Here is a 25,834-nt window from a genome sequence, read left to right as displayed (position 1 = left end):
CAAAGCAAAGTAATCTTTTTGGGTCTTATCTTATTGGCCTCTTTCATGGCATTTGCACTACTGGTCATTTTTTCTTTGTTGACACTCTTGCCTCCCTAGTATAGTTTGAAGTCTTTCTCTCATGGTCTCTTCCTGGCTAGTTGTTCCGTCTCTGTGTGTGCAGCTGCCCATCTGTTTAAAGGTGGGTGTTGCACAGTCCTCTGTAACCTTCCCGAGTGCTGGATGAGTGCGTTCTTCCATACTTCTCTGTGGTATCACATGAAATACCTTTATTAAGTCCCTCTTAGCAATTTGCTGTCCTATTGGGATGTAAGTATACCTGGTTCTTTACCTCTCTAACAACTTCAGGTTTCCAGTTTTAAATTTATCCTTGGATAAGATAAGAGGGGCTTTATAGTTACTCAGTTTGTAGGATTTTGTAGTTGTTAGCTAGGCTCTTTCCCAGCTGTACACATTCTGCTTATGTTTCCTTCCCACTTCCTGTTCCTAGTCTGTTTCCCCATCGAAGACTGGCTGTTATGCATATGAATACCAGTGTGTGATATGCATTTGGGGAATTGAATCTTTACCTATATTTTTAGTCTCAAGTATTTTTTTATGATCCGGTTTTTGTCACCATTTTTTTATTGAATGAAATAGTTTTAAAATGCATTTCTCATTAAATCTACTTGACAAAAATCATTTTTCTCAGTGATACAATTTTCCAAGTTACTTGTTAGGTCCTTGCAGGAACATTTCCTGGAGTGCTGCACAACAATGCAGAAGGAAAATCATTTGTCCTCTTTCTTATTAAGGTGATGAGGAAACAGAGAATGAGAAAAAGCTGAATAAAGAAATTCCATAGCAATTTTTTTTAAGAACTTGAAACCCACAACTTATCTTTAGTTTGTGAAGGGAAATTTATTACTTTTACAGCGAAGGGATGGCTTCCAGTTTTCAATAAATTTAATCCTGTGCTTGATTTTTAATGAGATTTGAGATTTTAAAAAATATTATCATTGAATGAAGTCTGCAGCCCACATAAGACCAACATAAGACTGCCACCCACCATACGCAGCCTCTTGGGCCTTTGCTCTGCTTTTCTGCAAGTGGCAGAGCCTCAGATTTATTGCTCCTCACTAATAAATGAAGGTGTACCCTTGGCGGTGAGAGCGGAAAGGAGCAATGTCACTCCAGGTCCAAGTCTGGATGGAGGAGCACATTGTGGAAGAAGACTGCTGTTTCTACTCCTGGTAAGGAGTTAAGCTGTCCCTGTGAAAAAGGGGTTATGCAATCAGGATCTCAGAGTGGTATTTGCAGTGTACCGTCAACGGTGCTGGTGTATTTCTAGTCTATATCTGAATGCAGGTTTGTATTGAAGTATTTTTTGAGACACGCAGGAAGCCACTCTTCGTGCCAACACCTGTTTTAAATTCGCTGCACTGTGTGGTAGAACTTCGTTTGAGCAGAGGTTAAAATCAGAATTACATACCACTTGTGGATTACCTCTGGGTGAGTTTGGCATTGAAGCAGTGGCTATTCTGTTGTTGGGGCGCAAGCTGTCAATCATTTTTCCTTTCAAATCATCTGGGAACCCCCTGATGCTCTCTTTCTAGATGTCCTGGAGCTTCTCATCGGAGACTTGCCCTAGAAAGGAGGAAAACTGGTAAAGCTCAGACAGAGATTGAGAATGAAAACGGAACCACTGTGATAGATCTTCCAGGTACTTTATCCCTCGAAACGGACTGTTCAGGGACAGGCACAGCGCCTGCTGAGCGCAGCTTGACATCAGCGTCTCTGCCCGCGTGGCCTGAGGAGCCTGGCCTGGACAATCCCGCCTTCGAGGAGAACGCGGCCACTGACAGTATGTGCTCTTCACCTTGCTTTTGCTTTTCATCTGTTTTCAAATCAGATCTTTCCTTTCTTCTCACTACTCCCATTACTTTCCCTACATGGGGTGTTTTGGGTTTTTTTTTCTCTTCAACAAATAATTTTACTGAGATATGCTTCACATACCACATATTCACCCTTTAAGTGTACAGGTCTAACAGTTTGCAGTTTAGAAACAGAAAGTGAGTCTTACCTTGAGCCTGGTTATCCTTCCCCCTGCCCCTCTTCTGTTGTAGTCCACGAATTCACTGGTCAGCAACAGGCTTCTTTGGTTTGTTTGTTTTGAAGCCTGTTGCTTCTTGACTAAGAAATCCACAGCATCAAGAAGAACAGAAATATACCTAAGTGCTTATTCTGGGTCAGCACTGTGCCAAGCACTTTACATGTATTAACTTATTAAATGCTTGTACCAATACTGGATTTTTTTTTAAATGATGAGGAAACTTAGAGAGTCATTGGTCAAAGTCTGAGAGCCAGGAAATGGCTGGGTATGTATCTGACTCCAAGGCCATGCATCTGACTATTGCTGTCCTCTGGTAGCAGCCACTGATCTGTCTACATGACCCACCAGGAAACAGGCAGAAAACCTCTAGTCCTAGATCTTGGGCATATCTTAGTAGTTGGCCCTGTGTCTTACTTTTAAATAGGTTTATCTCTTATGAAAATTGCAATTTTTCTACAAATCCCAGTTTTCCCAGCCATGGCTATAACACTTCTTCCATCTCCTACTGCTCAGAACAAGACCCTCCTCTTCTTGCTTAATGTGGTTACTTTGTCAACCACTACGGTGACCGGTGACTGTATGTCACAGTTTGTCTTTTTATTGCATATGTACTGCCTTGCACTGTTTACAGTTTTTCATGGTCAAACTTTCTCTGGTCAGTTAGGACAAGATGATATTGTCTGTATATTTCTTTATCAGACCACTGTGTGGTCCCTAGGGATCTGATGCATAGTACGTATTTGTTGATTATTTACTGATCACCTTTCGAAGAGGAAGTATTTTGCTAATCTTATCTATAGGTGTTTTGGTCATTCTATTTTTCTTATCCCATGGTATTGCTTTGTTATTAATCATCTATTAACATAAGGTCATCACTAATGATAGACGATAACTTACTTACCTGAAGATAATCAAAATATAAAATATTTTTCTTTCCACCTATTTTTCTCTCTCTCATTTTTAACTTGGCAGCTACGCAACAGCCAGTTAGTTTACCGGAAGGCGAAATTACCACAATTGAAATTCACCGGTCTAATCCTTATATTCAGCTAGGAATTAGCATTGTGGGCGGCAATGAAACGCCACTGATTAACATTGTTATCCAGGAAGTCTATCGGGATGGGGTGATCGCCAAAGATGGGAGACTCCTTGCTGGAGACCAGATTCTGCAGGTATCAATTTTAAATTACGTTGTTAACTTGCCTCTTTTTTGCTCTTATTCATCAATTTAAAACTTAGGAAATTATGGTACTGTGGAACCTGAGTTACAGAAAGGTAAGTTTTACTGTTTTTTTATGCAAAACAGATCAGAATTTATCTGTAATTTCTCCGATTTCCCCCAAACACATGGAATGTATTTTTACCCCCTATCTTAAATTTGATCCAACGTGTGCCTCAGTGCGTGGCTCTCCGGGCCAGCTGGATTCCTCCTGGCTTGGACTCCATGGTTGGCTATTTCGGGGTCACCTTCACTGCTAAATTCTCTTGTCCCATTGGCTGTATCCCTAGCCCTAGGCTACCATCCATCAGTTACCTTCGTTGTCTAATTTATCCTTCTCTACACTGATTACTATAACCTAGAAAAGACAGGTCACACAGCACATGTTACTTAGAACTTATACCATTGAATTTAAGATAGAATTCGGAAATCATGGCCACCTCTTGTTGGCTCTCAAACGCACTCTCGTCCACAAGCAGCCTGACTCTGCGCTAACCCTTGATGCTACCCTCTCCCTCTTCTCTTTAAAGAGAAATAGCTACTCCAACAAAAGAACTAGCTTCGGTCAAGATGATATTATGTTAGAGGGCATACTCATGGGCATGAGATGGCCAGAATTCTACTGTACAGGACTAGAGTTCATGTGAAAATTGACCTGGATATATGACCCATACGAGTGTAAGCGGTACTTGAAGCTAAAAGAATGGATATTTAGGAGAGAAGAAATAGGCACGAATGAGAAAAGATGTCTTCTAGGAACCCAAGCTCAAGGACTCTTGCTTCCTCGATTTCACTGCTCGGTCCTTCCCCACGGTCTGTTGGTATTCACCCCTTCCATTTTCCTTGCCACCTCTCTGGTCTGTGCCCTCACTGCTTCACATCTAACCCAGTAGAATCAACACCGGACTTCAGGGCAGAAATCTGCTCTGCTCTGAATTCCGGTACGACCATTGTCAGGTTAATATATCTGTGACTCTGCTTTCCCTGGGAAGACCAGACCAGAGGATCAAGTCCATACTGATTAATCTAATAGTCAGGGTCCTTTGTGGACTCTTACACAACCTGTCCCCTCAGCCTTAACTCTTGCTTTTTCTTTCAGCTGTAGTCATCTGTGTATTACTGAAACATCATAGGCATGGTGGTCAGAGCTGAAGGTATAATTAAGAGCAAAAAGCAACCCCTGCCATCATAGAATTTATAATCTAGCAGAAAAGCCAGACATAGCAATCTCCTTGCTTCCCTCCACATTCCAGCCTGTGCCCATTGTGCTACAGCTTCCTCACCTTCATCCAGAATGCCCTGCCGTTTTCACCCATTCAGACCTCTTCTCACTTCTTCTCTTCACCACTTAACACATAATCAGTCACAGAGAGTTATTCAAATGCAGTGTCTTCCTTTGGGGATGGCAGCCGCCTTACTAGTACGTACAATGGGACAGGCTTCTCACAGTGCTGTGCCTGGAGTAGGTACCCAGGACATACTGGCTGAGTCAATAAAAGAGTGGATTTGGTTATGATATCCTGTTGGGAATAGCTGTCTTCTTCATTAAAACAAAACTTAGAACCTGTAGGATTTTTAGCTCTTCGAGAGAAATGTCCAGAGGGGAAGACAGACAAACTAGGCTCCAAGAGCAGCCAGGATTGACCTTTCCACTGGAGGTTCCTGGCTTTGGTTTCCACGCCCATCCGTATTCTGCCTCCTGCAGTATGTGATTTCCACTTCAACGCTTGGGCCCAGAACCCCTCCTTCCTTGCCCTTGGCCTGGCTGCACAGACTGAACTTCTAGTGTTTTGTTCTTTACTAAATCCGAAGAGGAAATAGGAGAATACAGGAAGCATAACTAATCCAGCTTATGTAAAATCCAGTTTCTGATCCTACCATAGCTAGCTATTTACTGCATTACTGTGTTTGCTGGCCTTTTATGATTTTAGTAGTGCTCTGGTTGCATGAGGTTGGCACAGTTCTCTGGACACCTTACCCTGTATTCCTTCTACCCCAGCTCCTAAACTGATTCTCCGTGGAGGAACTCTTGTAGCTGGTTTTGACATTTTGACACCTTTGTGGCCAAGACCAAAAGAGCCAGATTGCCCTTTTCTGCAGCTTACACAGTGTTCTTTTCTTCTCCACTTCTGGCCTTTCTAGCTATAATTGAGTATACATTTGTTTTTATGTTTTGTTCTTTGCTACCAGCAGTGTGCCAGCTTTGGATATTAACATTTTTACACATTTCTCATGCTTTTTCTAAATTTTAAAGGTAAAAACAAATGCTTTGTTCTTATTTGCATTTCTTTGAGTATAATTGAGGTTAAATCTGGAACCTCAGATTTACTAATGTATTTAATATATAGTTTGCTAATATATTAGCAAATATATAAAAATATATTTAGTTTTGTTTGCTGTAGGGTTTTGTTTGTTAATATATTTCATCTGCAGGCTTTTTAAACTGGTCTGCTTTGGAGAATTGTTTAATAACATAACTGAATCTGTATACTTGAAATAAAAATCTAATTATCTGAAATTACTGGCTATAATTTGGGGAATTAACTCAAAGCTATAAATCTGCATTGTAGACATTCCAGTGCATTATTATTGTTTATGGAGGCATACATATTAATAACCCTAATAATGGCAATCTTAAATCCAGTTTAATGATTTCAAATTGATACAAAAACTATGAGCACATAACCTGATTATTGAATTCACAAAGGGTCTCTCCTCTTGTGGGCCTGACTTCTCACTGGCCTTTGACTGGTATGCTGGAGCCAATAAGTAAAGCCACACTACTTGTCCAAATACAGAGTAGTGTTGATGGTCATTCAAAAGGAAACACTTGGAAAGAAGGCTCCTTAGTATATTTTACTACCTGATTATCTTCCACTTTGTGTAAGCTGCCTAAATAATACCGTGAGCCAATTTGAAAGTAACCTTAGAGTCGTTAAGATGGTTTATTTACAGACCAAAGAGCTAGCTAGCCTGTGCTTTTAGTTTAGCAAACTAGATGTAGTAACAGTGCGTGGCTTTGGTTTTCCCACACTGATGTGTGTGTGTGTGTGTGTGTGTGTGTGTGTTTTATATATATACCCACACATCCATGTTATTCTATTAAATAACCTCTTTGAAAAGGAGAACCATATACCCTCAGGGCCTTTCGCAGTGCAGCATTTTGAGCAGTTTGAAGAATAAAATAGTGTAAGAGATTACATCAGTATTACTATTAAAAATAATACAAATTTCAGAACATGATTAAGAGTACGTATTTACAGTGCGATCTGAGTCGTCAGTGATGTATTCGCTTTTGGCTTTGAAGGAAGATAATTGCAGTTGTGTCTTGACTGCATTGGTACAAAATATATTTAGCTAAAGATGTGGTAAAGTTTACTCTGTTGGTGCTATTTCTACAACATCTAGCAACAGTATTTTATTTGGTCTCTGCTTTCTCTGTGTTTCACTGGCAACCACACATTTGTGAAGGGAAAATCTCTGATTGTAGGATATTCTACAGCCCACATCACAAAGATGGTGTGAGGCAACGTACTTGCACGTGGCTAGCACTGGATTCCAGCCAGATGTTTGTAAAGTCATTTGTGAGAGATGTGAATTTAAGACGGAAAAATAAGAACCTAGAGATAAGTGGCTTTTTAGCTGAATAACCAGAAATTATGAGTTTTGACTCACAAATCCACGTCAGGCTGGTTTTTTAGAAGCTGCCTTGACATTCTGTTCTTGACCCGATGTTACTCAACTTTTTCATCAAGGATTTGGATGGCAACCAAATGCACAGATGTTGCAAACTGGGGAGAAGAGCAAGGCTGTGTGTGCGATCTATGGCATTTGATGCCTGAATTTTAAAAGATGTCAACAGGCCTAAACCAATAAAATTTAAGTTAGTGGTGCTCAAAACTGTCAACCCAAGATGAGTAGGAAGGGGGAAGGCTTTCCTTCACATAGATCCACATGAAAAAGATTGAAGGGTTTGGGTAATCACAAACACCTAACCCAGAGCCTGCCACATAATCCATACAAGAGAATGTCGATTTCCCGCTTGCTGTTGGTGCAGACAGATGAAGAGAGGAAATCTAATTGTGAGAAATACTAAGAACTGTGCCAACCCCTTCCTCTGACTAGGTGAATAATTGAAGCTGGGTGTATTTTCTTAGTCATGTTCATGTCCCGGGATCAGTCACTATACTCATTTCAGGGCCATAAGTTTTAGTAAATAAATGTTCTGTGAGTACTGAGTTAAGCTTGTTGTATTAGATAGATGTTACACTTGAGTGCTAAACAGAGTGAAACTGTAATTACCTGCTTTTCTTTGAAGTAAAAATGACTGATCTGAGATCAGGTTGTGTATCTGGAATGTGTCCCTTTTCTTAAAATAAAACTCGGTGTATTTTTTCCAGCGTAAGTGTTTTTCATTTGGAAAAGCCACATCAATCCAGTAGAACTTCAGTTTCTGTTCCACTAGAACTAGTATTTTCTTGGCACTTGCCATATGCTGCTGCTGTCTCTGCATTCTCCTCCTGGTCCCGTGAAGCAGAGAGTAAACCCATCTCACTGCTCAGGGGACACACTCAGACATCCCACTACTGGCAGGACCAAGGACTCTGATTCAGCACCCTCGCTGAGGCCTGAGATCCTAACTGCCATTCTCTACTTCGTGCTAGTCATTGTGAGCGAAGCTTAGGAACTGTGCATTTTAAAACGTCTTCAGAGGGCTTTTCTTTGTAAATAATAACTGTATATCATTTTCCAAAGTCAGTTTCTTTTGGAAATGACATATAAATGTTTACATGTTGAGAAGATAAAAGATTGTCCCACCTTGGTCATAATTCTTTTCTTCCAGGTCAACAACTGTAACATCAGCAATGTGTCTCACAACTATGCCAGAGCCGCCCTTTCCCAGCCCTGTACCACGCTGCACCTCACCGTGCTGCGAGAGCGGCGCTTTGGGAACCGGACATACAGCCACCCCGACGGTAGCTCTCCCCGGGAAGAGGTCTTCCACGTGGTCCTTCACAAACGGGACTCTGGTGAACAGCTTGGCATTAAACTCGTTCGAAGGACCGATGAACCAGGTGTTTTTATCCTTGATCTGTTGGAAGGAGGCCTGGCTGCACAGGATGGAAGGCTGAGCAGCAATGACCGAGTGCTCGCCATCAATGGACATGACCTGAAGCACGGGACCCCTGAGCTTGCCGCCCAGATCATTCAGGTACATGCAGATACTCATTGCACGTGCTCAGCCTTTATGTCCATGTTTTCGTAGCATGAGAACCTGGGAGATATTTGATATTTCATGGGGGAAATCAAACATGGCTCCCCACATCCTTCAAAATGCACAATAGATTATTTTATCATTACAGAAAAAATCCTGTCTGGAAAACTGTATCCCTGTGAACATTTAGCCTTGCCCTTTGTAGAGTGAAGGCTCTATATTTTCACATGGGTTTTTCATTCGCTCCATGGGCTCCACCTAAGCCCAAACATAAAAAACACATTTATGTCCACATTTAACAGGTGAGACAAGCAAAGCTTGAAGGAGCTGTGGTTCCAAAGTTGTGACTTACCTGCTCTTGTAACTTTCACTCTCCGCTTCAGCTCCATACAAGGGGGGAAAATCAATTTTTATTGAGAATAACTCATAATCTCTGTAGTGCCTTTTTTTATAAAGCCTTCAGAGCATTTCAAACACATCATAACTTGTGTTCTTACAGTATCCCTGTGAAGTAAAGATGGTTATTATTAGAGAAAAAAGTTTTTCAATAAGAGCATTAAAATAGGTAAAGTAGAGGAGCACCTGGGTGGCTCAGTCATTAAACATCTGCCTTCGGCTCAGGCATGATCCCAGGGTCCTGGCATCCAGCCCCACATCGGGGCTCTCTGCTCAGCCAGGAATCTGCTTCTCCCTCTCTCACTCCCCCTGCTTGTGTTCCCTCTCTTGCTCTCTGTCAAATAAATAAATACATACATACATACATAATAAAATCTTTAAAAAAAAGAAAACAGCTTAAAAAAATTTTTTTTAAATAAGATAGAAAAAGTAGAAAATCATCCAGAGCAGACCTTCCAGTTCTGTAACCTACCAGAGCCTTTAATGATATGGGTATCTCCTACAGTGACAGGGGTGAAACAAAGATGTGTATGGTGTTTTATTTTGTTTTTTTAAGTAAGCACAAGAAAACACTCTTACATAAAGGAAACCAAGCAGTAACATAATCGAGCATCAGGAATTAAAGTAGGTTGATAGTCACTGAGAAATGTGTATAGTAGACAGAATTGAGTAACAATGAAGATTTAAGCTACTGTGTAAGAAAACCCAAATTTAAATCCCATTTAAGTTACTCCTTTTCACAAATGTTTGGTTCATTATAACTATGGGAACACACACACCCGGTAGCCATCTTGCATTAGGAGGGAGATTCAGGCGTTGGTCTCTTGTCACAGACTTGAGGTTTAAAAAAATTGGATACAGATACTTATATATGATATCAAATATAATACATTGCTCAAGTTGTTTCTTTGTGAAAAAAATCTTAATGTTTTGGATTCTGAGAAAAACATGTATTCCATGTCTGAAAAGGAGACTAAGGAAGACAAAATACAGAAAATGAAGAAGGAAGTCAAAATCACAGTTAGTCTAAACTCCATAAGATAGTGACATTAATGTTTTGGAGAACACCGTTACAAACATTTTTCTGTACATGCCTAACAAATAAATAGGTACATATTTACATAGGTACTTACACATGCACTCAGCTTGCCAATTCTGAGTTTGCCACCCTTTCTTTACGTCAGCTCTATGTTGTGGACTTCTTACCCTGAAAACAGACGCATCATGATATAGCTGTATAGTAGGCGTGTTGTGCTAAAACTTACGTAAACACTCCCCTGTCAACAGACTTTAATGTTTTGTTTTCAAGTTTAAGACATTTTGCTAAACTTCCCTCTAGAAAGATCGTACAGTATATACTCCCAGCAACAGGGCAGGCCACTGTTTTATGAGATGCAGGTGTTATCATTTAGGCATCTTGCATTTTAAAAAATCTTGACTTGAACAGAATTCTTTTGTTGTGCTTGAAACCCCAAAGGTTAGATAGGCAGTTAGCCTAAACCCAAATGTTGGCCCATCGTTTAAAGCTTATATGTCCACTTCCATCACACACCCAGAATTTTGTCTTTTAAGAAATCAAAAAAGATCGATTTGTTTGTTAATAGGTTTGCATAAGCAGGGGTCTTCCCATAAAGCTAAATTACTGGTTATAGAGTATTTGGTAGTGGTGAGTGTTAGGCAATAAAGCATACAATTCTGAACATTGAAATGAGATCACAGAGGGGCTTCTCACCCTTCACACTGCGTGATCTAATAATCGGAAGTGTCAGAATCTCAAATATCTGGATTCTAAATGTTCTACTTTGGCATTTACCTGTTAGATCAAATCCCCAGTCTCTGGCCACATGAGAAGCGGTATTCTTTCAGTTATTTTGAAGAATTGTCTGAAACTAGTTTAATGAAATGCTTGAATAAGTAAATGACTTTAATAGGGCCTTAAAACTGATTATCACTCAGGCACCTGGGTGGCTCAGATTCTACATCGGGCTCCCTGCTCGGCGAGGAGTCTGCTTCTCCCTCTCCCTTTGCCCCTCCACCCTGCTCTCTCCCTTTCTCTCTCAAATAAATAAATAAATAAAATCTTTTTTAAAAAATTAAGGTTTTCACTCCTTTCCAACTTGAGAACTGAAAATGGAGTGATTTCTTAACATTACTGACTGCAATCATAGGGGAGGGTTCTACTTTCCACCGCAGCTTCTTAAAAGCAGGCTGTCAAATTTTCCCATAGAAATGATAGTAAACTTGGCAAGTTGTAGTCATGACCAAGAATCAGCATCAAGTAGACCAGGCCTGAACATTAAAAGCAAAGATAAAATAGCTTTAAAAGTATAATAGATGTGAATCTGTGTTTCAGATGTAGATCTATAAATATAGATAATGGACCTCTAAATTCAACGTGGTTGTCATAACCTCTAAAATTGTATTTATGTGTGAGTGCATGTATGACATATATACGCACACAATATGTAATGTGTATGAATACTAATCCTGTTTTACAGGACCTTTGTTATTCTTTTCAGGACTGTTTAAGCTGATATCCTATTTGCGATTCAAACCTGTAGTGTGCGGAAACAAAGCTATACATAGTTTCATTGATTATCACTCTCAAAGTAGCCATCCTGGAATTTATTTCAGAAATCACAAAGGATTCTAATCCAGTTTTGAATCCGTTCGTCCTTTTATCTTCTTTGCTCTCTTCCTCTCAGTGCCAAGGCCAATTTTGCAGGGGAAGGAAGTATGAAAAGACAGTTACCCTTCAAGAAATCGTGGGGAGATCAGAACCCAGGCTTTGCTTTGGTTATGTCCTTGGTATTTCCAGGGTTAGGGAAGGCTTATGCAAGAGGTCTGTGTGTGGCTCTTTTACCTGCAGAAGTTTTAAAGTATTAGCTTCTGAAATGAGCTCCCTCCCCTGCCCCACCCCCAGCAGAGGCCTGCAGTCCCCACTCAGGTGAGGCTCTGATACAACGATGATAAGTGCATTGGAAAATTACCCTCCCTATAATTTTTTTAAGTGAGAAGCATCATTAATGACTGGTGGTTATGTATGTGTGTTTTCTCCAGGCTAGTGGCGAGAGGGTGGATTTAACAATTGCTAGGCCGGGGAAATCCCATCCTGGTAACCCTGTCCGAGATGCAGGAGCTCAAAGTAGCAGCCAGCACCATGCACAGCCGCTGTACCACAACAGACCCAGCTCACATAAGGTGAGGCCTCAAGTTTGCATGTTTTCATTCATCTGCCCTTAGGGATCCTTGTTACAAACTGGTAAGATTTAAATGAGGGCTGTTATTCTGTTGGAAAAGGTGAATACAGGTGTTTGGGGTGTGGAATGTGTGTTTGGCTACCTTGAGAGTCCCTGTACAGTCTCAGTTCCTCAGCCAGGGGGGTGGTTTCTTAGTAAGAATTTCCCTCTGCCGGATTGATGAGAAGTGTTTGATCTTCTAGAAAGACTTCATTGTTTGGTCCTGCTTGAAAGTGGGATTTATCTTGGTTTGTTCCTTCAGTTGTAACAGGTGGTTATGTGATTAAAAAAAAGGCAATGACCAACAAGTCCATACTTAGCGGTTGGGCAGGTTGCCTACAACAACAGAATTCTCTATGTGAATATGAAGCATAAATCATACTTTCTGATAGGTACATGCAAAACATAAAGCATTTCTTTTTATATTACAGTTTATAGGAATACTACCCTAGATCATTTTAAATTCCTGTATGTTGAGCTTTTTGCTACATCTTTCGTATTTCAACGCTTTTATAATATATTCCTAGGTCATTTATCTGTGCCAGAAATTCTGATGCTGTCTCACTTTGGATGCAGAAATCGGTAGAAATCAAAAAACAGTGGCACTTTCCTGTGTTCTCAGTATTATTTACTTCATTTGATCTTTCATTTGAACTCAACTGCCAGTAGGGCAGAATTTTTAAAACAATGCTATTTACCAACTGTGTGAAAATCACACATAGGACTTCCTATAGTTTTTAAGTAGACCAATAAATAAGTTTTTATTTAGTAAAGCAATTTAATTTTACGTAAGGAGAATGACTTCAGAAGTGCATATTTAGCTTAAAGTGGCTTCTTAATTTAAGTACCATTTGAGAGAGTACCTCTGTAATGTCACAGGAGCCCAAGAAAGCATCATTTAAAGGCACAAGTATTTTGGGCCCATCAGGTTTATCTGGTTTCCTGAGCTGAAGTATAGACTTGTCACTGGTCTTTGGTCAGTTAAAACTTTTAAGAAAGAAAACAAAATGTGTGAAGGGAACCTATAATTTTGCTTTCACAATGATGGCTACGAAAAGCAGTTATTGTTTCGAAAAGGAATTTGAATGGGAGTTGTTCATATTACTGGTCCTTGCTTTACAAGTTATATATATATACATATTCCTAAAGAATCATAATATAGGGGCGCCTGGGTGGCTCAGTGGGTTAAGCCGCTGCTTTTGTCTCAGGTCATGATCTCAGGGTCCTGGGATCGAGTCCCGCATCGGGCTCTCTGCTCGGCAGGGAGCCTGCTTCCCTCTCTCTCTCTCTGCCTGCCTCTCTGCCTACTTGTGATCTCTCTCTCTCGCTGTCAGATGAATAAATAAAATCTTTAAAAAAAAAAAAAGAATCATAATATAAGGCAAAAGTTGGTAACCGAATCAATGAATTTTACAGTAATTTGAAATATAGGTGTTCAAAGACACACTACAATTTTAAGACTGTTTTAAGAACTACTTAATCGGGGCGCCTGGGTGGCTCAGTGGGTTAAAGCCTCTGCCTTCGGCTCAGGTCATGATCCCAGGGTCCTGGGATCGAGCCCCACATCGGGCTCTCTGCTCTGCAGGGAGCCTGCTTCCTCCTCTCTCTCTGCCTGCTTCTCTGCCTAGTTGTGATTTCTCTGTCAAATAAATAAAATATTAAAAAAAAAAAAAAGAACTACTTAATCATTTCAGCGTTCATATAGAAAACTATGTCCTTTTGTTTGTTTTGGGCACATATATTTTTCTTTTTACTAGTTCCTATTCTTTAATTTTAAGTGGCAGTGTTTTAAATAGCAATGCTGAATTCTTATTCTAGGTACTCTGTAAACCTGGTTGGTTGGAACAGCCACATGAAATGTAATTTTAAGCATTAATTTAGCAATTCACCATTATTGACAGCATTTGTTATGTCAAATCCTAATTTAGAAAAATAAACGTCTCCTAGGGAAAACAAATACAAATTCACCAAAACAACCTGTTCAGAGGATAATCATTGTTAAAAATTAAAGCACACATTATTCTACTACTAAGCCCCTGCGTAGCTGCTTGGATAAACATTCATACAGTGTTAAGCCCTTAGAAGTTTCCATGAAGTATACCAAGTGTAATCTGTGAAGTTTGGCTAAAATGCATACATCTCAGCCATATAGAGGAATAAAACAACCCCCTCTAATTGATTCGATACCTGACAGACAAAAGTGTTGAAGTAAATGTACTCCCAGCTGAGTTTACCTGGATTGTCTTCCTAATAACGTGGGTCTTGCCCAGTTTTGAAGGATGCTAACATAGATGTCATATGTTATGATACCACCTGTAGACGTTTACAGGTTTTCTATGAGGTCAAAATTCTAGGACCTCTAGGCTATTTAAGTCGTGCCCTCAATAAAATTTCAAAGAGTGTGTTCTAGGAGCAGAGAAGAGCAGACAGTCCTGCAGGTCCAGGGCTTGACTGACGTGCCGTGCCTGTCCACTCTGAAGCATGTCACTAAAGGAAATAGTACAGTTCTAGCAAAAGAATTCATCTAGTTCTACCGTTGATATTGTTCGCCATGGTAACAGTTATCCTGTTATCTACAGTATGCTCTTACAGTAGATGCATTAGGAACCTTTTGAGATACTAGCTTCCGTTACTACACTTAATGGGATAGCCCCCTTGTAGTGTGGATGCATATAGCATCATGCTCTATGAACATACACAACCACATAGGACTACATGTTTATGTATATACAGTATGTGTGTATATGTGTATTTTTTTTTTAAACCTGAATCAGTTCAAATCCCAGTGTGGTCATGTATAGCTATATAATTCGGAGCAAATTACACGACCTTTCTAATAAGGCTATTCCCTTGTTTATAAAATGGGGCCAACCATAGGATTTATACTCAGGACCATTGTAAAGATTAAAATGAAATAATACCTGTGAAGCCATTTGCTTTACACATAGTAAATCTTCAATAAATGTTAGTTACTATTGCTATTTTAATATTAATATTGTGTATGTACACCTTGTTTTTTATTGCATTCTAATTAAAAAGAAAGGTGGGGGCGCCTGGGTGGCTCAGTGGTTTAAGCCGCTGCCTTCGGCTCAGGTCATGATCTCAGGGTCCTGGGATCGAGCCCCGCATCGGGCTCTCTGCTTGGCAGGGAGCCTGCTTCCCTCTCACTCTCTCTGCCTGCCTCTCTGCCTACTTGTGATCTCTCTCTGTCAAATAAATAAATAAAATCTTTAAAAAAAAAAAAAAAAAAAGAAAGGTGCTGTTTTAAATTTTCCTTTTCTTCTAGGAGTGTCTCCATAAGTAGCAACAATAAATACCGGTAAAAATTGCTTTTTCCTGAGAACATAGTTTGTTGGAAGTTTTTTCTCTTCATTAAGTTTTTCAAAAATTCAGTTATCTCATATCCTTATAGCTTTCCATGAAGGTTTTGAAGATCAGTTTGCACCCATTTCATGACTGAGCATTCTGATAATCCTCATGAGTAAGAAACAGAAGATAGATCTATAGCTTTTTTCTGGCAGTTCACAAAATCCGCACTTTACTTTTGTACTATTCTGTCAACATTTCTTTCAAAGAATAGAGGAGAGAGAAATAAAATTAATTAGCTTGTCTTCAGAGTCTTAAAACTCGAATGCCTTTTTTACTTTTGTAGCATTGGTCTTATTTTGACTTCCATATGTCAACAGTCCCGAGTTTTTTCCGTTCCATAAATAGTCATATGCAAATACAGCAGTCCCAAGTCTGACATTGTGATCCCCCGTGTGCAGTATCATGTTTGTACCATGAAGAACTGTGTATGACTTCTGTAGTAACTGATGTTAAAAATGACTTTATCATTGCCATGGTACTTTTTCCTTCAGTTTCCTTACTTTACTTCAGCTGTGCATTATTTATTATCAATAAATTTTCTTCTCATGTGTTAGGATCTTACGCAGTGTGTTACATGCCAAGAAAAACACATTACTGTAAAGAAGGAACCACACGAGTCCCTGGGAATGACAGTGGCCGGGGGCAGAGGGAGCAAGAGTGGTGAACTGCCCATCTTTGTAACCAGTGTGCCGCCTCATGGCTGTCTGGCCCGTGACGGCCGCATCAAGAGAGGTAAGATAGGGCTGTGAACAGTGAAACTGTTCACATCTTCTCCCTGCGCTCAACTCATGTTTGAAAAAAATAACAAATATCCCCCAAATTTTCTATTAAACATGATTTTTAAAAAATCTTTTAAAATGTCCCTTCCATATATAAGTGTAAAACCTCTCTGTAAGGTTAGAAAAATGCCTAATGGCAAGGAAAATTGCTGCAGTTTGATGATGTTTCCGTTACTTTCTAATGTTTATCCAGATCATTGGATTATTTGATGTTGGAAAAGACCCTCTAAAAGATATAATGCTCATCTTTTCCTTCCTAACCTTCTATATAATCCTCGTTGCCCTTTTTTTTTATTATATTACTTGGCAGGGCAACAAGCACTTTTTTTCCTTCCTCAAGCAAAAGATGCTCAAATCACAAGTTTCATTTCTTTGTGTGGACCCAAGGATCTCTTCTCTTTAAGTATTCTGGTACATTCACGCTGAGCAAACTATGTAGGACTATCTTTATATATAAAACTGTGTAACTCTAAAACAGGATATATTAAAAATTCACTTCTAAGAGCAAAAGATCAAATACTTTTTGAGCAGGAAAGAACTATAGAAATCACTGAAGCCCAAAGAAGAGAAATGAACATGCTCAGGTCCTGCACATTAGCAAAACTAGGTCTAATGACTTGGACTTCCAGTCGAATCTCAGTGCCTCAAGCCACGCTTTTTCCTATCTATGATGAAATCTTAAAAAGTTTTGAGTTGTTTTGGAATGTTTCCCATGAATTGGATTTTTCCCTCGATATCGTAAGAATGACAGAGATGTGAAAAAATTGCAAATAACAGGATGTATAGGGAAGATAATGACTTGGTAGCTCATCTCATTTTTCTTGTTTGTTCATTTGGACAGGTGATATATTGCTGAATATCAATGGCATTGATTTGACCAATTTAAGTCACAGTGAGGCCGTTGCTATGCTAAAAGCCAGTGCCGCGTCCCCTGCTGTTGTCCTGAAAGCACTTGAGGTCCAGATTGTCGAGGAGACAGCCCAGGCTACCGAAGAGCAGCCAGGCACCTTCAGCGAGAATGAGTATGACTCCAGCTGGTCCCCATCGTGGGTCATGTGGCTTGGGCTTCCAAGGTACTGACAGCGTTTCAGCAGTTTCGTGGAATAATCGTAGTGACAACATTTCTCAGTGTGTAACACAGTAAATTCATTCATCCAGGTCAGGCCAGAGATGAAAGTGGCAATGACATAGCAAGTTACAGAAGAAAAGGGTGTTTTTTTCTTAAGTTATTATATTTTAAAAGATAAATTTAAGAGGCACGTAGGTGGCTCATTTGGTTAAGCATCCAACTCTGGATCTCAGCTCAGGTCTTGATCTCCGGGTCATGAGTTTGTAAAAAAGATTTTTTTTTTAATTTTTAAAAAATTAAAACATTCTTAAAAAATAAACCAAAAGTAAATTTAATAGTAAGAACTAGGCTAAAAAAAAAGAACTAGGCTAAAAAGACTTGGTGTATCTGTTTATAAAAACGAATAAAGCCATTCTGTCCGTTACTATTAACAAGGTTCTCAAGTGGACCAGCCATGAGATTTGGAAGTTCACGCTCTTGCTTTAGAAAAGCTGTTATTTACCACCACATGTACGTGCTTAGATTTCATGTGCATTTTTCCCCAGAAAAAGCGGGTCAAGGTGTGGGGCCTTTTGAGAAGCTTTTCTAAAACCCCTTTCTTAATCTTGTTAACTCTCTCTCAAAAGGCAAGATGTAAAAACTCAGTTTTTGTTGGACATGAGAGACTCTTTCAGCCAAACCACTGGTGTCCGAGGGTAGGTCTCCTCACCCCCTCCGGGACTGTCGCCCACCAGGACATTCTGCAGTTGGCCATTGTCTGGTCATGAAAGTGTTTCGGCCTCCTGATGAGGGTTGTATACTTCAGTATTGAAATAGGAAGAACGTGTATTACTGTCTTTGTTTCTAGATCACTTTAGATTCTTAATGTGTAGAGGAATCCTAAAACTGAACTATGATGAAACATTCTGCTTCTGAGCCAAGTAGGAAAATGACTGATTTTTTTAAAATAAAAATAAACGATAAGAATGCCAGTTTCTGAGCCGTCTAGCTTCATTTGGATATAATTTATAATAACTAGCATTTGTATAGTGCTATGTGATATATTTTTTTTAAAAAAGTACTTTCACGTAAAGAATAGCAGAAAAAGCAAGGATGAATAGAATTCATTTGTCTATCATCTAACTTACTGACTTGTCCTTGTGGTAGTGAAAAAGACCAAAAAGGCCTGAAACAGTCACAGAATTCGTATCTCAGGGCCCTGTAGGCCTAGATTGAAATGGTTGCTATGAAACCGTGGCTGTGCTACCTAATGGTGAGGGGTCAGCCAGCAGAGGGAACTCATTTATCCTCTGGAGTACGCAGCCCGATACACTGACCTGTCACTTGAAAGCTAGCATGTTGGAAAGGCCCCGTCCTACACCAGTGGTCTCCTTGGCTGCACAGGGGCCGAGCGTGTGCGCACCACTGCTGGGGGCCCGGCCGCGCTGGCGCTCCTTCAGTTCTCGCTACCTGGTGTTCCGGGCCGGCTCTGCACTCGGCTCTTTCCTGCTTGTGTTCGGAGCATTTTTGGGTGAACCAGGAAGAACATGAATATTTCAGATGAACAGTACACGGGATAATGAAATCTATTGGAGGGGTCTGCCTGTATCGAAAGAGTGTCTATCAGTCCAAGGTCACTATTCTGTGGACTCCTGGGGGTCGTGTGTTGTGTGCAGACCAGTATACACAACCAGGTGTCGGGGGGCCACTGCTGTGTGGGTACCGGCGGCTCCTTCCAGCAGGTCGCACAGCACACAGGGTCGCAGCTCTGCTCTTTCTCAAAAGGGAGGGTGTTTCTCCGCGGTTGGCTGGCAGTGTACCAGACAAAACAGTTATTTGTTTTGTGTTGTGCTGTTTTGGTTGTTTTTTGCAGAAGATTCAGAATAAGGAAAATAACCTATATCGTCTCTAAAATACCAGGTTAATGCCTGGGACCCTGCTCTATGCCAGAAGACTTTTTAAAAGTCCTTTCTTATAGGTGAGCTAAGAAACTGGACCAAATTAAAAGTTCTAGCATTTCATATATCACTTAGAGAATTGGCTTTATTAAGAAGTCTTTTTAATAGATTAAAAACAGGAAGCCTTGCCTTAGATGACTGGATCCAATTTCATCTAAAATTGAAAGATACTTTGATCTTACAAGGAGATATTTTTCTGTATCATTTAGGTGGGGTTTTCTTCTATTTTTAAGTTTTTATTCATTGAGTTCTGATGTCACATCTGCCAACTGACAGTGGCATTTTAACTGAAGCATCTCAGGGTCCCTGGTTAAAAAAAAGTTAAAAAAAAAAAAAGCTGTATGGAGAAAGAAAGAGATGATTTTCATTAGTGTTTTCTAGATTGAGTTCTCTATTTTGTCAATCAATCTCCCTTAAAATGGGTGCATTTTAAGTGAAGGAGGAAAGAACAACAAATAACTCCTCACACAGATTAAGAAGAGAGAACATTTTCTATCTTTCTTTCCTTTGAGTGCTGAGATTAGCAGGACTAGATCCCTTGTGTACCACCTTTTTGTAATACAAACTCTGTAGATACAGATGGATATTCAAATTGAGGACATTGTTGACAGTACAGAGAGAAATGTAGGCACAGAACCATTTTATACGACTTTCTGTGGTGTAACTTGTAACCAGGTGTGTTTAGCTGTGTGTGTGTGTGTGTGTGTGTGTGTGTGTGTGTGTGTTCATTTGGGAAGAAAAGACGGGACAATGTTGGACAAATTCCAGTCTACTTAGGACTGAGTCTTTGCTAGAAAGTGGGCTGTCAGAATAATATGTTCAGAAGGAAATAAAATTGCCCTTTTTTATTTCCCAGCAGTGATAAGCGTTAAGTATGGAGTTAAGCAAAGGTGGACAGGGTATAAAAGCCTCCCCATTCATTTTTTCTTGACCTTTTGTGTTTGTGACAGTGCCCTTCATAGCTGCCATGATATCGTTTTACGAAGAAGCTACTTGGGAAGTTGGGGCTTTAGTATTGTTGGTGGATATGAAGAGAACCACACCAATCAGCCTTTCTTCATTAAAACCATCGTCTTGGGAACTCCTGCTTATTATGATGGAAGATTAAAGTGAGTCTTGGGAGATCAGATAATGTGATGCATGTTTATTGTGATGGACACAATCTTGACCAGAGGTCAGCTCCAAACCCAGCCTTTGTCCTCTCTCATAAATCGAGTTTCCCTGGAACGTGGCTGCATTCTTCTGTTTGCACCCCCTCCGTGGCTGCCTGTGAGACCTGGTGGCAGTGTTGAGTCACTGTGACAGAAGCCGTGTGGCCCACAGAGACTGAAATACTTGTTTACTAACTGGCCACGTACCAGCCAGATCTCAGCTGAAGCATCCCTTTGACCATCTCGCCACTGATAGCTGTTTTGTTACTCTAATGACAGGGACCAGACCTGAGTCATCCAATTCAACACACTGAGATGACAGCTGGCTCTGAGCAGCCATTCCACACACACCCCTTGAGTCCAGTCCTGTCATTAGATGACTCTGCTCTATTTTTCCTCTGCAGCACTGACGTCTGCCTAACACGATATTTATGCAAACTCCGTGAAGGGATGGGGGTGGGGAGCCTGTTGCTTTTATTGTACATTCCTGATGGCCGCCAGAACAGTGCCTTGTGTTCATAGTAAGGTCTCAGTAAATATTTGATGAATGAATGTGAGAGCTGCCAGGCACAGTGCTAAGTGCTTGGGATTGTAGTATTGAATCTTAATAGCCCTGTGAGGTAAGAGTTGTCATTGCTGTTCCTGTTTGATGCACGAGATAACTAAGTCTTAGAAAGATTAAGAAACTTGCCTACAGTCAAGTAGCTGGAAATGGTTTATGGAGGTTCACACCCAGGACTCTCTCTCCAGAGCCTGGGCTCTTCACCCCTCTGCTGGGCAGAAGGTCCTCAGCCAACCTCGTGCAGCCTCTTCCCTTTATCAAAGCTCAGGCGCTGGAAGAAGAAAGAGGTGTTAGATCAAGAGATTCTACAAACTGAGAGGAAATGGATTCGTGTAGAGTCTTAGAGCTTAGTTTTTTGATGGAAGAGCCAATTCTTAAAAAGTAAATGTTGAGCGGCGCCTGGGTGGCTCAGTGGGTAAAAGCCTCTGCCTTCAGCTCAGGTTATGATCTCAGGGTCCTGGGATCGAGCCCCGCATCAGGCTCTCTGCTCAGCAGGAAGCCTGCTTCCCTCTCTCTCTGCCTGCCTCTCTGCCTGCTTGTGATCTCCATCTGTCAAATAAATAAATAAAATCTTTAAAAAAGAAAAAAAGTAAATGTTGACGTCTTCGAGCGCCACATAAATGGAGAGTGTATACTGATCAGAGTGCCATCCAGAGAGTCTCGTGCAAAGTTGCCCAGGGTCAGTATGCTCCTTATATCGACAGAGATGGATGAAAAAAATCAGTATTTTAGGTGGAAAGAGGAGGGGAGAGATGAATTAACCATTCTCTTAGCTAAGTCACTCAAGCATTCTGGGTCTCAGTTAATTCGTTTATAATTTGCATTCCACCTACTTCCAAAAATTATTGAAGTAGCTAACAATAAAAGAGCATATTGCTGTTACAAACTAAAGAGCAAAAAATCCTGAAGGATAGAAGGGCCTTCAGATTTATCATCCGTTTGTGATAATCCTGTCAGAGGACAGCAGGCATCAGCGGCTGAAAGAGGAGGAGATGTGGGTCTCACGCTCAATGTAACTGAGCCCTCAAATGTATGAGCTCTAAGAATGAACAAAGAACCGGCAAAATAATAAGCAGCCCCTCCAAATGCATTATTTAGTGTTCCTTCAAGAGGCAGCACATTTATTCTCGTTACATTTTGCTTAAGCTTTCATGAAAATTATTCTGCTTGCCCTCAAAATCACTGAGCAGTTGTAACTGCTGGGCCAGGGCGGCCCTGATTGGCAAGGGAAGGCCAGTTTAGGGTTAAAAATTGCCCCAGACATCTTGCAAAGTAGAAAACATACCCTCACCATTGACGGCTAATGGGTAAGTGAAACTATGAGTTTCATGCCACACAGATCTCCCTTAGGATAATGTTTTCTAAATCCATGAAAGTAGTTAACGGTCCGTTTCTGTTTGTCTTTGTCCAGATGTGGAGACATGATCGTAGCGGTCAACGGGCTGTCAACTGTGGGCATGAGCCATTCCGCACTGGTGCCCATGTTGAAGGAGCAGAGGAACAAAGTCACTCTGACAGTTATTTGCTGGCCTGGAAGCCTCGTGTAGGTTTTGAAATCAGTTTTGAATCTGACTGTCTTCCTTTTGAAGGCTTTGGAAAGAAACCCCTTTCGTTGGATTGTGTCTCCAGTTGGAAGCCACAGGCACAGCTGGTATTTGCAGGACCCAAGCCACTGAGATTGTCCTGTTATTAGTAGAAGGGCTTCAAGTTAGGCACGTTTCTTTTAGCTTGGAAACAGTCTTCCACTAAGCCTCCTAAGTTCATATTTTCAAAATTCAGACTCTCCGTTGTCAGAATGTGACCTACAATAACGGAAGAAGTGTGTGCAGATGGTGACCGAGCCAGCTGGATTAGAGGACTTGGGGCAGTCCTTTGTTTCCCCAGCCGAGTCATAGGCTGAGTGCTGGAGCCGGTGCACCCTGCGGCGGTGGCAGTCGCTGCCCCTGTTGCTGCCGGTGCCAGAATGGGTGCAGACATCCGAATAGCCAGGAGCCCTTCCCCATTTCCCCCGTCGGTGCCAACATTTCAGAACTTCTACTGTTTATCACATGATTTTTCTGACTTGTTTTATTTCTCCTTTAATCTCTTAGTACTCGTAGATGATGAAGACAGAAGTCTGACACTACTAAAGAGTTTTTCAAAAAGTAATGTACCATTAGTTAGAATACTAGATAGTCAAAGATCATGCTTTCCGTTGACAAAGGCATTTGGGAGGTAATTACAATTTAGTGCTGGAGATGGTAAAAGTCACACTTATTGCAGAATTCCAAAAGCATTAAGATTCCTTTCCAAAGGAATGTTTTATTATGCAGGGAAATTTTGAAGCAGTTTTTGCTAAAATTCATTTTCTAGAGTTTGTATTATACTTATCAGCAGTCTTGACTGGACGTGCTTCTTTGTGATTTATGCAGTTAAACTAAAGATAAAGCCGTGTTGCTATTCCACACCTTCATCTATATCGCAGCTCAGTGTGGGAGAAGGTAGACCTTTTTGTATTTCATTCCAAGAAGAGCCTTCAGTGTTCTAGAAGTCCTTATTTTTCCCCATTAGTTCTTGTGAACTTAATTATTTCAAGAAAAAGACTGAAGAGTCCTGGATTTTTATCTAAAATAGTAGGTTTTAGATGTTAATATCTTTCAGTCAGTTCTTGGTCACTAGGCTATTTCTTATTTTTCTAAATGTTTGAAAACTACAACCAGACCGTTTTGTTCGTCCTTCATTCCACTTGATTGTCCCTTGGAAGAACGCATAAAGAAGCAAGTAAGATCAGAATTTCCGTACTTTCTTAATATTATGCACACTTGAAAAGAGTTCACTTTGAAACCTAGTTCGGAATCTAAGCTCATTTAGAAGTGATCTCTGTCATAAATGGTATTGATTATCAGAGAATGTATTTTGAAAATACTACAGTATATAATGAAGCATGACCACTTTGTTTTCAAACTAGCAATTGCATTGCTAGGATTTATTGTGTCTGTAGCATGTCACTGATTATTCCTGTTAGTTTTTTAGTGATTTTGTTTTAAACTATCACTTGTGAATAAGAAATTGCAACAGTAATTGCTGCTGGTTTGTTCAACCCCTTAGCTACACTGTATGGTCAACATATAACCGAGATACAGTGGGATGCCCCATACAGTATATTACTGTTATGTGATGATTGGCTTTTGAAGCAATTTGGTATTGAAATGCTTTGATATTCTAATTGACACAGAACAAGTTTGTTTGTTTGTTTTCCTGCTCCCCAAATAGAATTTTATATCCTACTTTGCTATTTTTTTAAACATTTTGTAAGAATGCGTCATTTCTTGGGGCGTGGCCATGCACCAACAAATATCCTAATGGCTACTTTGTTATATATAAAATACTTACATTGAACCTGGGGATATAATGAGTATTTTGAAGAAGACACTTTTTTCCACATTATTTTTATCATGGAAATCTCAGACTCAGCTTAAGCTCATTTGGTTTTATTATAAAACATGGTAGTTTTTGGTCAGAATGATATTTGGTGATGGAAACTTGTTCATAATTTATTGTTACTTTTGAAATATTTGAATTTTCTCATCTTAAGCGTAAATAGTTCAAATATTTTGATTTGTTCTGTGCCTTCAGTTTAAATTATTTCAGGATTTTTCAAATGTGTTTTAATAATGGTGTGATTATTTAGGATGGAAATAAAAGACATCCTTTCCATACTAGTGACACAATCTCTTTTCTTGAGCAGCAGACGTTGACTCTGTATGCAATCTTTGTTCATGGCCCCGCTGTCCCCATTACGGTGTCCCAAGCTTCACACCTCAGAATCACAAGTTCGTCTTCTGATCCTTCCTCCTGTAGGCACAACACATGTGATCCCTGTTGATTATTGGAAATTTTGCCCACACACTGCCTCTAGACCATGTTGTCCAATATGTGTGGTCACTGAATACTGGAAATGCGACCAAGCCGCACGTCGAAATGCTAATATCTTGGGTATATGGGCTGATATAAAGTAGAGTTTTGGGGGTTTTTTTAAATTTTTTATTTTTGGTGGTTTTCCTGCCAGTCTTTTTCTATGCCTTTTTTCCAGTTTTATAGAGAAATAATTGGCACGCATCACTATAAGTGTGAGGCATACAGCATGATGGTCTGATTTATACACATTGTGAAATGGTCACCACAGGACGTTTGGCTAACATCCACCTTCTCACGCAGACATGGTAAAAAGAAAGGACAAAAGAAATGTCTCCTTGTGACTGACGAGCCCTCTTCTGAGCTTCACCCGCACAGCACTGAACAGGCCAGGCAGGCCTGACCTCGTGCTGCCTGGTCCTCCGAGGGCTTTGGTCATTCTCTGCTTTAAAGAAAACAATTTTTTTTCAAAGTAGAATCTAATTTTATTTTATTTATTTTTTTAATTTTTTATAAACATGTATTTTTATCCCCAGGGGTACAGGTCTGTGAATCGCCAGGTTTACACACTTCACAGCACTCACCATAGCACATACCCTCCCCAATGTCCATAATCCCACCCCCCTCTCCCGGCCCCCCTCCCCCCAGCAACCCCCAGTTTGTTTCGTGAGATTAAGAGTCACTTATGGTTTGTCTCCCTCCCGATCCCATCTTGTAAAGAAAACAAATTTTTAATTGAAGAAAGTTATTCCTGATTTCCTAGCAAATTTAAGTTCCGACCAAGGCCTATAGGGTCCAATCCCTCAGCCATCTTGGGGGGCTCCAGGGTGCCATCGGCCCCCTGTGACTCCAGCAGGCTACGCACACCCTCCAGTCTTTCCACACGTGCCCGTTGTAGCCCTGCGGTGCGCG

The 25,834-nt window shown here is 40.4% G+C and overlaps 1 protein-coding gene across 5 annotated transcripts in view; it reads left to right on the top strand.

Annotated features, from left to right (window-relative positions):
* The window catches only part of LNX2 (ligand of numb-protein X 2), an 81,735-nt gene extending 57,002 nt beyond the window's left edge, over positions 1–24,733 (top strand). For all 5 annotated transcript variants that reach the window (XM_045978544.1, XM_045978548.1, XM_045978546.1 and 2 more), the window contains 8 exons: positions 1,596–1,843; positions 3,065–3,264; positions 8,155–8,523; positions 11,983–12,123; positions 16,085–16,262; positions 17,151–17,382; positions 20,266–20,424; positions 22,440–24,733. In XM_045978544.1, the coding sequence (XP_045834500.1) occupies positions 1,596–1,843; positions 3,065–3,264; positions 8,155–8,523; positions 11,983–12,123; positions 16,085–16,262; positions 17,151–17,382; positions 20,266–20,424; positions 22,440–22,575 (1,663 nt within the window). In that variant the 3' untranslated portion in view covers positions 22,576–24,733. The remainder of the gene's footprint in view (positions 1–1,595; positions 1,844–3,064; positions 3,265–8,154; positions 8,524–11,982; positions 12,124–16,084; positions 16,263–17,150; positions 17,383–20,265; positions 20,425–22,439) is intronic.
* The last annotated feature ends 1,101 nt before the right edge of the window (positions 24,734–25,834 follow it).

This window comes from Meles meles, chromosome 14 (assembly GCF_922984935.1).
Source record: "Meles meles chromosome 14, mMelMel3.1 paternal haplotype, whole genome shotgun sequence".
Classification (NCBI taxonomy): Eukaryota; Metazoa; Chordata; class Mammalia; order Carnivora; family Mustelidae; genus Meles; species Meles meles.
Note: the sequence above shows the minus strand (reverse complement) of the source record. Positions and strands in the feature narration are given on the sequence as shown.